Here is a 16105-nt window from a genome sequence, read left to right on the forward strand (position 1 = left end):
AAGCCCAGCAGCACTGGCAGTGGGCAGACAGAGCCACGATAAGGCTGTGATGAGGCTGCGAGAGCCCAGCTCTCGTGCTAGGGCTGCAGGGAGCAGGCAGCTCCCAAGCCCAGTGCCTGACCTCCAGCTGTCACAGAAGTGGAGGGATTGTTTTGGGAAGTGTGGTTCTGGGAAACTGCTGTCACTAGAGTGTGAACTAGAGCACTTGGTGGGTGGTGTTTTCAAAATGCCCATCCTCTGTGCCCAAATGCCTGGGTGTTGCCCCAGAGCAGGCAGGAAGCATGGCCGGGGTAGTTTCACCCACTTTCCAGCCAGAGGGGTCTGTGGCCATCCAGCACGTCCTATGCCAGATGGGCCTCCCATGTGATGTGACATCATGGTGGCTGTGGCCTCCAGCTGAGGTCCCGCTCCCTACCATGTTCCCACGATCCCTGTCTCCTTCCTTTGAGACTGTCTGGGAACTCTGCTCTCCATCCCTGCCGTTTGCTGTTTGTCCTGGTCTGGTCCCCTCTCTGAACAGGGCAGCTGTCCCTTCCACTGCCCTGCACGCTCCCAGCCCTCACAGCATGACACATTTCCTCCCCTTCTCTGGCAGCAGCCCCACGCTGCTCCCATCCTGAGCAGCTCCTCGGTGCCACCGGAACCTGAGCAGAGGTTGCTGCAACCGGCAGAGGCTTGGGTGGGGTGAGATGGATTAGAGGCAGGCAGGGAAGTTCCAGCTGCCCCGTGCTTACAAGGGACTGCAGGCTCTCCAGGAAGCCCAAAGGGGCCATGTGTGCTGACTCTCCTTAGCTGCTTCCTCCCGAATATCCGTTCCCGGCAGCTGCTGGACTGGGACTGACCGGAGGAGGTGGGCAAGGTGGGAGACCTGGGCTGGGTGATGGGACCCAAAGGCACCCCAGTGCACCCGTGTGTGCTGGAGGGGCAGGGGAGGGGTGGCAGCAGGTGCCCCTGAACAAGTTGATGGATGCTTTCCAAACACCCCTGGGTACCAGGCTCCATCACCTGTGTGTCAGGACTGCTGAGGGGGCAGAGCAGGGGCAGCCACTGGGAGACAGCCATTGTGCTGCTCTGGGGTTCCAGGGATGCCTGCACTGGGGGTTCCTCGGTGCCAAGGTGTTCCTCATGGCCTGTGGGTAACACTCTGGCTTACTGAGGGCTCTCTGAAGCAGCCTGGCCCGTGGCTGGCACCCAAACAGCTGCTGACCCTGGCACAGTTCTTGCTTCTTGGCAGTGCTGGTTGTGATGCCCACAGGACAGAGCCCGCAATGGGTGCTGGTGGGTTTGTGGCCCCTTGGCATCTGTGGCTGTGGGGGGAATGAGAGCTGTAACCTGGGCAGGGTCAGTGTGCCAGGGGTCTGCCTGCACTGGTGGCCCAGGGCTGGGGCACAGCCAGAGGTCCTGACACTTACAGGAGCCATAGATGGGGAAACAAGAGCTGTGCCTGTGCCAAGGAAGTGCCGTGGAGCAGCCCTGGTGTGGACTCATGCCAGGGAAGGACAGTGCTGTGCCCAGGGGTCTGGCTTTGCTTGTCTGCCTCCATGGGTCAGTGGCTGTGTCCCATTGGGGACCAGGGGCACTCCGGGGGCCAAGCCACTGCCTGGGCACTGGCTGACATGAGCAGCATGTTCACAGGGCCCTCTGCTTGTCTTCTTACAAGAGCATGGGGTTCAGGAGGGGGAAACCCAAAACTCATCCTTGAAATGCTTGCTCTGCTGAGGAAACAGGAGTTGGAAACAGCTCTGCTCCAGCGCTTTCCCTAACCCCGCCACTGCCCCTGTGCTGATTCATTGATTTGGACGGGTTATATACTGGGAGGGGAAGAATGAACCACACTCTGCTCTCTTGCCAGCACGGAGCTGTGCTCGCTCAGTGCTCGTGGCTGCAGGACACTCGGGTAAGTCTCCTTCTCCTACTGCCCTTCTGAGTGGACACGGGTTCCAGGGACTGCCAGGGCAGCTCTGAGGGTTGGTGGTGGAGTGGTGGGATCTGCACGTTCAGCACCTTTTCATTTGATGGAGATGTTTATCTTGCAAGGGTTCTCCAAAAACCACCAAAACTTAAATGCTGTGGGAGCTGAAAGAGTTACATTGGCAATGTATCTCAGACAATGATCAACAGAGAAAGTTAAAGGGGGCAAAATAATATTTTGGGAGGGGGCTGATGTTAGGAGCAGTGGGATGCTGAGGGGCTGAGCAGCAGAGAATGTTCAGCCTCTTGGTCTGTAAGTTTTTTATCCCTAGAAGAAAAAGAGATATCAATTGTTTCCAGCTGCCTTTCCTGAAGGTTGCTGCAGTGTGTGTGCTCTCAGTGCTGCATTACCAGGGAGTGACATGAGCAGAGCTTTTGATGTGCCGAGCTTTTGGGGAAGTTTATAAATGTCTTGCTATAAACATAGCTGTTCTTGGATGCAGATTGTTTCCATATGGGAAACATAAACCATGCTGGCTTGTGGAGGGCTCCTCCCTCCCTGCCTCAGAGCAAGAGTGTTCCCTGTGGGGAGGGCAGGGAGGAGGGCAGGGGCTGTGTCCCAATACCCTGGGTGCCAGCTGGGGCACTGTGGCTACCCCGCTGTGCTGCCTGAGTCGCCTGTCTGACTGAGCTGTGCTCAGAGCAGGAGCTGCAGGTTTGTGCCACATGAAGTGTTAATGGGGGCTGCTCCATGCCAGCCTGGCACAAGGCTGCTGCTTTAATCTAGGGAGGGAGGAAGCTCACAGGCCAGAGGAGAGAGGAGAGGGTGTCCATGGTATCTGTGCTCAGGGGTAATGGAGAGCTTTGCTGGGCACCACCCCTGGGACCAGTCTGCATGCACGTGCCCACATCAGACATTCCACTCATGGCAAAAATAGGCCAGGCTGAGACCTCCTGCTAGGGATGGGGGAAGGCAGGGCCAGCCTGTACCCAGCCTGTACTGGGGAGCTGGCAAGGGTCCTGTTGACCCAGGCTCTTGCAGGACTGGGGCTAAAGCATCCCTAGGAACTGCTCTTGGATTTGCAACAGGAGCTCAGAGCTCAGAGGGTGCTGGGGGCAATGCTGGGACCCACTGCAGGTGGTCCACAAGCCAGCTCGGGTGAAGGTCTGGGCTCTTTGGTGGTGCTGGGAGGCCAGTGCTGCTGGCAGCAGCTTGCCACACTCTGTAAAACAGGAAACCACAATCCTGGCTGCCAGAAGAGCCCAGAGAGCTGGGATGCCAGGGATGCCACTAATAGCTGTGGTATGGCAGCCAGGCACTGTGGCCTCCATCTCTGTCTTGCTCTGAGCTCTTGCCTGGGCTGAGTCAAGCCTTGCCTGCCCCAAGCCTTCCTTGTCTGCCCTTTTCTGCCTCGTTGCCATGCTGGGAGCAGGATGGCCACTGCCTCGGTGGCTTTTTCCCGGGGGAAAGCAGCACCCGTCCCTTGCAGTGGCTCTGGGAGCTGGGAAATTGCAGGGGTTGAACCCCCCTTTGTTTTTTCTGCAGGCCCAATGGAGCAGGGAGGCTGGCAGCAGTGGCTGCTGCTGCTGCTGGGCATCCATCTGGCCAGTAGCCAGTGCCCAGAGCAGTGCCAGTGTGTCCGTAGTGCCCAGGTGGAGTGCTTTGGTGCCGACATCACCGCGGTCCCCAGCCCCATCCCTGCCAACGCCATGACCCTGCAGATCATCAACACGCGCATCGCCGAGCTGGGCGACGCCGCCTTCGGCAACGCCTCCCTGCTGATCGGGCTGCGCGTCGAGAAGAACCTCCTGTCACGCATCAGCCCCGGGGCCTTCCAGAACCTGCCCGACCTGCGCTACCTCAGCCTGGCCAGCAACAAGCTGCAGGAGCTCCCTGTGCAGGTCTTTGAGCCTCTGGACAAGCTGGAGTCTCTGCTTCTCTCCAGCAACCAGATCCTCCAGGTTGAGCCTTCCCACTTCGCCCATCTGAGCAACCTCAAGGAGCTGCAGCTGCACGGGAACAACCTGAAGGAGCTGCAGGAGGGGGTGTTTGACCAGCTGACCAGCCTCACCAAGCTCAACCTGGCCAGGAACAACATCGACCGCCTGCCGCCCCAGGCCTTTGAGCGGCTGGCGCGGCTGCAGGTGCTGCGGCTCTACGAGAACCGGCTCCGGCACATCCCGGTGGGCACCTTTGATGGGCTGCCGGAGCTGCAGGAGCTGGGGCTGCACCAGAACCAGCTGGAGACGCTGTCACCGGAGCTCTTTGTGCACAACACCAACCTGCAGAAGCTCTACCTGTCCAACAACTTCCTCACCACTCTGCCGAGCGGCGTCTTCTTGCCCCTGCACGCTCTCGCCAAGATCACCCTGCACGTCAACCGCCTGCAGGACATCTCCCCCAGCGCCTTTGGGCCCATGCCCAACCTGCAGGAGCTCTGGCTTTATGAGAATGAGCTTTCCACCCTCCCCACTGCCGTCTTCAGCAACCTCACCCAGCTGCAGCTCCTGGTTCTCAGCAAGAACCGGCTGCGGTCGGTGGCACCGGGGGCTTTCCAGGGCCTGGGGGAGCTGCTGGAGCTGTCGCTGCACTCCAATGCCCTGCGCCGCCTGGATGCCCGGGCACTGGAGGGGATGCCCAAGCTGCAGAACATCTCTCTGCACCACAACCAGCTGCAGGCACTGCCACGGGGCCTCTTCAGGGCCACCCCTGGGCTGCGGCACCTGCAGCTGCACTCCAATGCCCTGGAGTACCTGCCTGCCGGCATCTTCTCCCCGCTGACTGCCCTGCGAGAGGTGAGGCTGCACAACAACTCCTGGCACTGTGACAAGGGCATCCTGCCCCTGCAGGGCTGGCTGGAGGAGAACCCTCACAAGGTGGGTGAGATACCCCCACTGTGTGCCCAGCCTCCCGCCCTGCAGGGCATCCCCATCGCCGGGCTGACACAGGACCAGCTCCTCGACCCCCAGCCCCCCACTGCTGCTCCTCATCCCAGCACCCTGCTCCCTGCTGACACCTCTGAGGCAGCATCAGATGATGCCTCAGCAGCAGAAGATGCCTCGATGGAGCCCCCCACGGGGCTGCCAGCCTCCCCACAGGAGGATGAGGAGGAGAAGAAGGAGGAGGAAGAGAGGGGGCAGTGGGGGCTGACACGCCTGCAGAGCGGGGTGGTGGTAGCAGTCATCGTGCTGGTGTGTGTGGCTCTGCTGGCTGCTCTGGTGGCACTGGTGGTCTATGGCTGCAGGAAGAAGAGCCAAGTTGTGCTCATGAGGATGAAGGCTCCGAATGAAGCCTGAGTACCTGGCAGACCCTGAGGGCAGAGGTGCTTGTGGGCTCAATGGACATGACAGTGGCTCTGCATCAGCTGCCCTTGCTGACTGGGATGGGACAACATCACCGTGTGCTCTGTGTGTACCACTGTCCTGCTCTGCTTTGCCCTGCCCCTGCCCTGCAGCAGGGCCTCCCCACCGAGTGACCTCCCATGGCTGCCCACTGTCTCCAGCCCTTCCTGCCTCCAGCCTCTGTGCTCATTCCCTGCCCAGGTCCAGCAGCTGAGGTGTGGGATGCAGAGAGGGACCCTTTGAGCCAGGAGCCACAGCCTGGCCATGATGGTGCTTTACCCCAAATAATAGGACTTCCCCATCCTTCACCTTGCCTCATTCCCTGCGGTGCTGCTGCCCTCACGCTGCCTGCTGCCCTCAGCCCTGCCCAGCCCCTCTTCCCTTCCCCACCTTCTGCCCTCACCATGCCTCCCCCCTTGCCCCTGCCCGGGCAGGCAGTGTGAGCCACCATGCTGGGCCAGGAGCTGAGCGAGCCCCTGTGCCCCAGGGGAGCTGCGTGTCCTCTGCTGCTCCATCACTCACCGGTGCCTGGGCAGGGCTCCCCGTGGGGCTGCGTTCCTGCCAGGCTGGCACACCCTGAGTGTCTCAGCTGCGTCCCAGTTGCCCTCCCTGCCCGCAGGCAGGGCAGGCCAGAGCACAGCCAGCACCCTCTCCTGCTCCCAGCATCTGCCTCCTTCCCTCGTGCTCCTCCAGCCAGGAGAGCCACGGGAACATGTGCTGGCATCAGGGATGGGCAGGAGCAGCCCCTCAGCCCTCATTGCACGCCGGTGCTGACCCTGCTGTGGCTGTGCCCCTGCCTGCAGCACTCTGCCTCAGCCCCACAGGGTGCCAGGGGCTTGCACTGTTAGGGTAGAGGAGTGGGACAATGAGTGTGAAGTGTCTGCAGGGGCTGGGAGAAGCTCCTGTGCTCGTGCTCCTGGGCTGCTGGAGCATGTTTGGGCTGTGTCTACTCCACCCTATTCCTGGTCCTCATTTCCTTAACACCCTCTACCAGCAAATGAGCAACCTGGTCCTGCTCTGCTTGACAAAGCTTCTTCATCCTCTTCTTACTCCCTCGAGTTCTCTCCTGTGTGTGCCCAGTGCCCCTGCTTGGTGGCAGCCCTTGGCCAGGGGGGATGCTGGCAGCACAGAGTGCTGGCTGCTCTGCAGTTTGTAAATGGGTGCCACGCCATCCCCCCTGTATCCAGCTGCCTTCCCCAGCTGTAACATGACCATGGGGGGACTGAGCTCACCTCCGTGCGTGCTGCAGGGCACCAGGCTGCCTGAGGACTGCTGCTGTGGGACAAGGTGTGTGCTTGGTGTCCACCCTGCAGTGCTGGCTGCTCACAGCACCTCAGCAGCCAGTGCTGGTACAAGCAGCTCCACGCTGGTGCATGTGATGGGTCACCCCTCTGGGCCGAGTCCTGCGTGGTAACAGGAGACTCATGACAGTGTCACGGGGCTGTTGGGTGCTGATGTGTGACCTTCTCATTAAAGTGCCACTGTCCACTCCAAGTGCCAAGAGCTGTTTATTCACTCCTTTATGGTGGGCAGCAGGGGAATGGCCCAGCAGGGACAGGGGCTGCACTTGAATTCCATTCCTCAGAGACTTTTACACCGTTGAGGAAAAGCTTGTACGAGTTGGTGAGGCTGGGAGAGGGTTAGTGGGCTGTGTTTGCAGAGCCCTTGCTGGTCCCTCGACTCCAGCCTGGGATGATGGACCAAGGAGGGCTAAGCCATACAACAGCAGTGGGTGGGCTTTTGGAGAGTAAGCTGAGACCTCAGCAAGCTTCTCGATGGAGACACTGACTGTCTCCTGCACAGTCCAGTGCTGGGGTGGTGGGGAGCTTGCTTGGCTCCCTTCAGAGCTGGCTGCCACTGGACTGTGTCAGCTGTGTTTTTCCATGTGTCACCATCTGCTCCATGAGACTGACTGAGTACAGTGAAGTATCCCTCCTCCTGCCCCTGGGGATGTCTCCATGGCTGCTGCCAGCCCAGCCTATGCCAATTGCAATGCAGCTGTTATGGTAGTGTGGGCTGCTCCTCCAGGCGGGCTGAAATTCCTAGGGAGTTCAGCTGATCCATGGCTCCCTCGCCATCCCACTGCTGGCTGGGATGCAAAACCCCTGGTGACCACCATGATGGTCCCACAGTGGTCCCCTCCCCAAAGAATCATAAGGTTGGAAAAGACCTCTAACCTCATGTACAGCCTCCATCTCCTTGCTAAGCTGCACCTGGTCACTTCTCTCATGGCAGAGATATTTTGAGCACCATTTCCTAGCGGGATTTAATAAAGTTCTGGGGCTCTCTTAGGGGGCCTCTGGAAGCAAGTATGCTGGCCTCGGTGTGGGACTGGAGCCACTTGTGACAGCAGCACCCTGCCACCATCCTTGCACCAGTGGATGTCTGGGGCCAGAACCCCACTTCCTTGCCAGGATGCTCACAGGCAGCTGCCTCTGGCCTCACCTCCAGTGCCCCGGAGGCCGGGTTATTTTTCAGAGTGCTCCAAGGACACGGGTTGTTGTTGCCGATAAGCAGCGAGGGCAGCTCCACCCCAGCAGGAACAGCTTGTCCCTGCTTCAGCTGGTTTCCCATCCGCCCCAGAAAACACTGTCCCATCCCAGCAAGCAGCATCCCTGCAAATCTGCCACAGGTTTGGTGACCGTCCCCGTGATGCCACACTTGGTAAGTGGTGCCTGCGCTGCTTGGGTAGTTGGGGGGCCTGGGACAGGTGGGAGCCACTGTTGGCTCTGTGAGCACAAGCGAGAGGGAGCAAAGGAAATGCCAAGCCCAGTGCTGCTCTCAAGTGCCAGCGTAAGTCCAGGGGAGCTCCACTGATGCGGCGTGTCTGCTGGTGGGCCTTGCTCTGGGGTGGGCAATATCCCCCATCAAAAGGCAGCACTGGCATGTATCCCAGCTAGGGAGGGACTGGCAGAGGTCTGGGGGCCACCACCTCAAAAAGCGCTTCTGTGGGCTGGGAATAGGAGTTTGGTCAGGCTGAATATCCCTGAAGCAGGTTTGATGCTGCTCTGATTCCTTGTGGAAAAAGATGTACCCAACAGGCAATTAGAAATACAAGTGGTGGAGCCCACAGCTATTGCCACTGAGCTCAGAGCAGCCCTGCAGGGTTCTCCCCATCACCCAGTGTGGGCAGCACAGCCCTGTGTTTCATACATGCTCCTGTCCTAGAACCTGGCTTTGTGCCTGTGGAGACATCTGATGAGGGTACAGGTTTCTCCCAAGACTTCCACAGACCCACACAGGTCCCCCCTCAGCAGCTGCTCTGCAGGACGTGGCTGCTCGCCACCTTTGGTGAGGGTGGCATCACCCCTGCTGTCACAGGGTGGGCTGGGGCACAGAGTAAAAACCCTGGGGAGACATCTGGGAGGGAAGTGCTCCCTGATCCTGCAAGGGGAGTGCTGGTGAGGTGCTGGCAGCAGGGGCTGGAGGGATCCCCATGGCCAGGGCAGCTGCCTCTGCTGGTGGTGTCTCAGAGGCTGATCCTGCTGCATTTCTGGCTGCAGAAGCCCTTTCCCCAGCTGTGCCTACCTGTGAGTGCATGGGGTAAGGCTTGGTTCCTTCTCCAGTGCAGGCTGCTGACCTACGTGCTGCTGGGGCTGGGGTCCCTGCTGGTGGGGGCACTGTCCCCATCCTGCCCCCCTACCTGCCAGTGCTATGACACCTCCAAAGTCTTCTGCTCAAATGAAAAGATGCGGGAGATCCCGGAGGGCCTGCCAGGAAGTGCCACCCACCTCTTCTTCGTGGAGACAGCCCTGAGCAGCATCCACAGCAGGAACCTGGGCTCCAGCACCACGCTCACCAAGCTGGTCTTCATCAATAACAAGATCCAGGAGCTGGAGGCTGGTGCATTTCAGGGGCTGCCCAGCCTCACTGAGCTGGAGGTGTCAGGCAACCCCTTGCCAGCTGTCAGCCCTGGGGTGCTGGCAGGGTTGACCAGCCTCAGCAAGCTCTCCCTCAGTGCCAACGCTATCCTCACCCTGCCGCCGGGGCTCTTCACTGCCTCTTGCCGCCTGCAGGACTTGAACTTGTCAGGGAACAGGATCGAAGCACTGCCCCCTGGCATCTTCTACCCACTCCGGCGGCTCCGGGCCCTGGACCTGTCACAGAATTCTCTGCCTGAGCTGCCGGATGTGCTGCTGGCCCCACTTGTCACCCTTCGCGTCCTCAAGCTCAGTGACAACCTGCTGGCACGGGTGCCTCCCGGTGCTTTCAGGGCACTTGGCCAACTGACTGAGCTCCACCTGGATGGCAACCGGCTAGAGGAGCTGCCCTCCGGCATCTTCTCCGGGCTGGGGGCACTGCGGCGGCTGCAGCTGCAGCACAATGCCCTGGGCAGCCTGGCCCCTGACATCTTCACGGGTCTCCTCAACCTCACTGTGCTCAGCCTGGAGGGCAACAACCTGGCCACCGTGCCTGCCATCCTGTTCACTGGCACCCCTGGCCTCCTCCACCTCTCGCTGGCTCGCAACCAGCTGGAGACACTGCCCCAGGAGCTCTTTGCTAACCTGTCCGTGCTGGAATCCCTGGAGCTCTCACACAATGCCATACATCACCTGCCCGTTGGAGTTTTCCAGGGTTTGGAGGGGCTGACAGAGCTCCAGCTGAGCCACAACAACCTCTCCAGATTGCCGGCGAGGCTGCTGGATGGGCTGCCCCTCCTCACCGCCCTGGTGCTGGACCACAACCGCCTGGCCCGCCTGCCGCCGGGGCTCTTCGATGCCAACGATGAACTGGCTCGTGTGGGGCTGGCTGACAACCCCTGGCTCTGTGACTGCCACCTCTCCTACCTCCTGCACTGGCTCCAGAGCTTTGCTGAGCCCCTCATCCACGGGCAAGCCTTCTGTGCCAATCCAGCTGCTCTGCAGGGCCGGTCCCTGCTGGAGGTCTCCCGCGGGCAGCTGGAGTGCCAAGGAGCACACGGTGTCCCCCCAGAGGAAGGCTGGGACACAGATGGTCCGGGGCAGTGCACCTACACCAACCCCGAGGGCACGGTAAGCGTGTCCTGCAATGCCACAAGGTGCCAGCAGCTCAGCCTTCGCCTCCCTCCTCCCGGGCAGGAGCAGGGCTCGGGGCCGGCGTACCGGCGGGCCTGGGTGTTGCGCTCCCGCTGTGGCACGCTGCAGCTCAGCGTCCTTGTCACAGCACAGAGCGGGAACGAGGTCACATCACCAGGTGTCCCCGCGGGGCCCTAAGGCTCGGGCAGGCGTTTGCTTCTGCTCTGGCAACCTCTGAACCAGCCTGGAAACAAACAGCTCTCCGTCTCCCTCCGCCACCGCTGCCACGGTCTCCAGCTGTCCCCGAGCTCTCCACGACAGCTGGCCTGGTGCTATATATCCTCTCAGCTATGTGTTTCCTGTGTATTTCAAATATAATTAAAATTTATCTATTATTTCTGTGCTACTAGTTCCCGTGGCAGAGAGAGGAATGATTCTGTTCCCCCCACCACTGTCTGTGTGTCTGGGAGAGACAGCGAAGGTCGATGTGGCACACTGGGATCTTGTCACGGTGGGGCATAGTGCAGGTGCCTGGTGGAGCAGGTGCCACTCTGGCATTCTCCTGGCGTGCTCGGGTCTGCCCGCTGCAGCCACCTTCCCTTGGCACTGCAGAGGGAAGAGAGGCCCAGCTGCAGCCTGGCAAAACCTGAGGACACAGATTTGTGTTGTCCAGGGGAGGTGTGGGTGAGTGCTGCTGATTGCCCAGCAAGGGGCACGAGCTGCCTGGCTGCAGGGTGAGCTCCAGCCCAGGTGTGCGCAGGCAGGTCCCACCCCTGCCCTGTCAGGGCTTGGTCTGCAGCCCTGCAGCCTGAAAATGGAGAGTGGCAAGTTTCACATAAACCAGAGGATGAACTTCGCTGTGAGGGTGAGTGGAACAGGTTGCCCAGCGAGGTTGTAGATTCTCCTCTGAATATACTAAAAAGCCATGCGAACAGAGCCATGGGTCCCCAAGAAACCCTACTTCAGCAGGGAGGCTGGACTAGATGACTTCCACTGATCCCTTCCAACCTTTCCCATCCTGGGATTCTGATTCTGTGACCTGTGGAGACGAGGCACAAAGTCCCAGCAGCTCTGCCCACGCCGGGGGTGACAGGCAAGGTGTGTGCTCCCCTGGGAGGGCGAGCGTGGGTGTAGGAGGCACACGGGTGTCTGTGTGTGTCCGTGTGGGAGTGCCCCTGTGTCTGTGCGTGTCAGGGCGGGCCTGTCCGTGTGTGTCTGTCCGTGCCCGCGAGTGTCTGTGAGTGTCCCCGAGTGCCTGTGAGTGTCCCCGCGTCTGTCTGTCCGTGCACGGCGTGCGGCGGTGCTGCGGCACCATCTCGTGGCCATCGGGACCGGGCTCGGCGGGCCCGGCAGCGCCGGGGGGCACCCGGGGGGGACATGGATGGATACGACGCTGACGTTGGAAAGGGGTAAGGCTGTTAGAAATGTGCAGTAGTTTGTTTTTAAATTTGCCAAGTGCAGTGAAACCCAGCAAGCAGAAGCTGAGCTTCTACAGGGGCAGGTGAAAATGGAAGAAGTTTAAATGCAATCGGTGCAATTACCCCTTGGGAAGCAGTGGATATCCTGTCAGTTTGCCCCAAAATGAGCATCCCACAGAATGCCCTGCACTGGCCAGGAGCTCTGGGTGTCACCATGGGAGGGTCTTTGGCTTGCACTGGGGTGCAGCACACAGCACTAGGGTCAGCAAGGTGTGGAGCTGTGGGGCTGGGCACTGAGCCTGGGTGTTGTTGTATCTGTCAAGCCACAAATGCTTCACTGTTTATAAGCATTAAGAAATGGCTTCAGAGCTGCACTTTTAGCTACATAAGGCAAATCCTGAGGAATGAAACAGCTGGCTGTTGGGTCGATGGGGGTGGTGTTTGTGAAACTGGTGAGTTGCCCTGCTGGAGATACGGGACCACAGAGACCATGGCCTGCAAACAGGCTGGCCTGGAGATCTTCAGCTTTCCCTGGATGGGATGAGTCAAGTGGTGCCAGCAGATAACGCCTGGGGAGTACGTGACTGTGTCCCCTCCGAGGGGTTTCTGCCTGGCCTCCTGCACTGGGGGCACAGCTCCTCTGTCGGCTCCCCGGCCGTCCCTTATCTCCCCACACAGACTTGTGTCCTGACCTCACATGAAACTGAGCCCAGTGCCTGGGACGCGGATAAAGAGCTGGCCAGGTGATGAGACCCCCATCCGGTGTCCTCTCTCCTCCATGGCATGGCTCTCCATGCCTCTCCAGTGGCTGAACTCGTTTGCAAGTGCTCAGCCAAGTAAGTGATGCAAAATGCTTCTTCTTTTCTCTTTAAAATGTGCTGGGAGGGGCGGTGTGGAGGGCTGTTGGTCGTTTCCTTCCAGCAAGGAGGAGGGGAGGCCTCAGTGCCATGAGCTGGGACCATCTCTCCATGACTCTGCCTGGCTGGAGTGGGGGACAAGCACGGGACCACAGTGAGGGTTTTAAAAGGGTTTTGTGGTTCAAAACTGTCTATTTTCATCCCCACACTCTCAGATGTTTCCACATTTCACTGCCCCTGCAGCAGAAGTGAAGCTGGCACTTGTACAGCCACAGCCCCAACTCTTCCACCTGAGTCTCCCTGGGGCGAGGATGGGCAGGGATCAGCAGTGGCTTCTGCCCTGGAAGCCCTGGGGGGCAGCCTGCACAACTATTGTCACCTCCCATCCATTTCTCTTCAAACCCAGTGGCTTTCAGTCTCCTGTATTTGCTGTTGTCTCAACATTCTTTAAAAAAACCCAACTTTTCATAGCAGATTTACCCTCCCAGAATAAGTTCTTTTTGCATGGCCAACTTTGATGGTCACCCAAGAAGAAACTCGTATCTCTTTTCCCTGCTCTCATCCAGGGCAGTGAATTAAAAGTTGGAAATATGGTCCCAGTGACGTGCTCATGGCAGTTAAACCCAGTTAATATGTTAGCTGAGCATTTCCAAATGTTTCCATGGAAGAAGTGGGCTATACTAGTAGGTGCACATCAGTGATTTCACTTCCTACCTGCAAGGCCAGAGCCCCAAATGTTAGGTGTTAAATAGTTCATCTGTGGACATTCCAAGGTTTTAATGAGCCTTGCTGTAAAGCTTGGTTGCTGTTCTCAGGTTAACTATTTCTGTCTGTCAGAGCTGCATGACCAAGGCCAAAATATGGTACAATTAGCAAGAATCCTGAAAAAGAGGTGCTTAGAAACCATGTTTTAAATCAGGCCCCTGAACTGAGAGCAGCAGCAATGAAATAACAAGTCTACCCAGCACAGTGTGGAAATTCTAAGCACACAAGGCCCTCTGGTCTTGGCTGGCTCCTGGGAGCCTTGCTGATCCCTCATTAGCAAGTGCAGGGCTGACTGCTTCTGTTGTTGCATGAATGGGCTGTTGCCCTGCTGACTAACTGGACCCACTGGGGCAGCACTAATGGGCAGCAGCACTTTGCCTTCTTCACCCAGGCAAACTGAGCCTGCAGTTCAAACATGTGAGAAGGGCCAGAGAACAGACTGTCCAGCCCTTGTCCCTCCTGGAGCACCTCCCAGTGCAAGCCATGAGCTGGCTTGCTTCCCCTCTCCCTCCCTTGGTGAACTCGTGTAAATGCACTGTATGTTTGCTTGTCCAGTCTCTCTTTCTCATGTAATGAGTCATGGTATGTGAATAGAAGAGTCCTGAGAGCTGAACAACAGTGTGATACAACAGTTCACGAGCTGTGGACAGAGATTTATTGTTCTTCATTACTGATTTTTGAAACTTTTTTTCCCAGGACAATGTACCAGCATTTCCTTTTCCTTTTCCTCCTGTCCTTCAATCCCCATAAATGCCAAGATCAAATCCTGGGTGAAGATCCATATGAAATGCCCAAAGACTACCAGGAGGTCTACAGAGGGACAAAAAATGATGTCAAAGAGGTCCCAAAGACTGCAAAGCCCTTTGTTTCTGAGATGATCTTTGTGCAAACCAGCATCACTGCTATTAATAAAGGTGCCTTCAGGTACATGCCCAACCTGATCAAGATTTTGTTCATTGGCAACAAGATCAAGACTGTTGAACCTGGAGCCTTTGATAATTTGGAAAAGTTGAGGGACTTGGACATCTCTGGTGCCTCATTAGAAAAACTGTCTGTGGGCACTTTCCAAAACCTCCCAAGTTTACAGAGGCTGGAGCTGAGAGACAGCCAGCTCAGATCCATCCCCAAAGGCCTGTTTGATGGGCTGGAAAGTTTGGGAGAGCTCTCCCTGCACATCAATGCAATCCCTTCTCTTCCAGAAGGCATTTTTGATTCTCTTGTCAATCTAACTTTTTTGGACCTGTCTAGAAACAGGATCACAGCCCTTCCTGTGAATGCCTTTAGCAAACTCACCCAGCTGCAAGTCCTCCGGCTGTATGAGAATGAGCTGCAGGACCTCCCAGAGGGACTGCTAGACAGCCAGCCGGAGCTGCTGGAGCTTAGCCTCCAGAGGAACAGGCTCAGGGCACTGCCACCCATGCTGCTGAGGAGCCTGCCTCACCTGGAGAAGCTCCTCTTGGACAACAACCTCATCAGGGTTCTCCCACCTCAGGGCTTTTTTGGTTTAAACAAACTGAAGTTGCTGACTCTGGGCTCAAACCATATTACGGAGCTCCCCTGCTGCCTGTTTGACGCCATGCCACACTTGCGGGAGCTGGATCTGGGCAGGAACAGTTTGGCCACACTTCCAGAGGGCATCTTTGTCAACCTCACATCCCTTGGCAAACTCATCTTGTCCCACAACCAGCTATCAGCCCTGCCAAGAGGGGTCTTCACTGGGCTCAGCAAGCTCTTGGATCTGCAGCTGGACACAAATCAGCTCTCTGCTTTGGATGAAGAGGTCTTTGCTTCTCTCCCAAATCTGAAAACCCTCAACCTTCGAAAGAACAAGCTGGAGAGTGTTCCCCAAGGGCTCCTGGACCCTCTGAAGAAGCTCAGCTCGGTGTATCTGAGTGGTAACCCATGGAGATGTGACTGTGACCTCTGCTACCTGCACCGCTGGATCCTGGGCAACAGGGAGAAGGTCAAATTGTCCACCCAAGTCTCCTGCAAGAGCCCACCCCACCTGGCAGGGCAAGAAGTAACATTGCTGAGGGACGAACACTTGATTTGCCCAGGTACTGTGCCATTTAACTCCACACCATCACAAAGGACGTCAACATTCCTGTCACGTGGAGCCATGTCCACAGCAGCACCAACCGTGCTGTCATTGGCATCCTTTCCCATCAGGACGCTGCCAATCACTCTTTCACCTGAGGTCACCTCTGCTGCGTTGCCAACCGTGCCAATGGAGGCTGCCTTCACCACTCTGTCACCAACCAAGCCATCTAAGGTCTTTGTCACCATCCCACCACCAGCTGTGCTGCAGAAAGCCCTCAGTGCCAGCCCATCAACAACCAATAAGCCCAAGACCTCCACCACCACACCATCAACAACCAGCATGCCAAAGTCCTTCATCACCACCCCATCACCAACTGTGCTGCCAGAGACCTCCATCACCACGCCATCAACAACCACTGTGGCCAGGTCCTTCATCACCACGCCATCACCAACTGTGCTACCAAAAGCCTTCATCACCACCCCATCACCAACTGTACTGCCAGAGACCTCCACCACCACCCCATCACCAACCACTGTGGCCAGGTCCTTCATCACCACCTCATCACCTGCTGTGCTGCCGAAGGCCTCCACTGCTGCACCACCATCATCAGCTGAGATGCCCAAGGCTTCCATCACCACCCCATCATCAGCTGTTTCAGCATCGGCCATCGTAAGGCTACAGCCTCCCAGGGCCACCCACTCAGAACCTGTGCCACCCACTCCAGCTTCTGCCACCACATGGGTGCCAACCAGCTCACTGGCAGCCACCACCAGACAG

General features: G+C 58.1%; 1 protein-coding gene across 1 annotated transcript; it reads left to right on the forward strand.

The window, feature by feature from the left end:
- Nucleotides 1-898: 898 nt before the first annotated feature.
- LOC119704620 lies at nucleotides 899-10642 on the forward strand. Its single transcript, XM_038146111.1, has 4 exons — nucleotides 899-1897; nucleotides 3458-5202; nucleotides 7546-7917; nucleotides 8820-10642. The coding sequence occupies exons 2-4, from the start codon at nucleotides 3463-3465 to the stop codon at nucleotides 10443-10445; spliced, it is 3738 nt and encodes a 1245-aa protein (XP_038002039.1). The 5' UTR covers nucleotides 899-1897; nucleotides 3458-3462; the 3' UTR covers nucleotides 10446-10642.
- Nucleotides 10643-16105: the final 5463 nt, after the last annotated feature.

The sequence above is a fragment of the Motacilla alba genome, chromosome 9, assembly GCF_015832195.1.
Source record: "Motacilla alba alba isolate MOTALB_02 chromosome 9, Motacilla_alba_V1.0_pri, whole genome shotgun sequence".
NCBI lineage: Eukaryota > Metazoa > Chordata > Aves > Passeriformes > Motacillidae > Motacilla > Motacilla alba.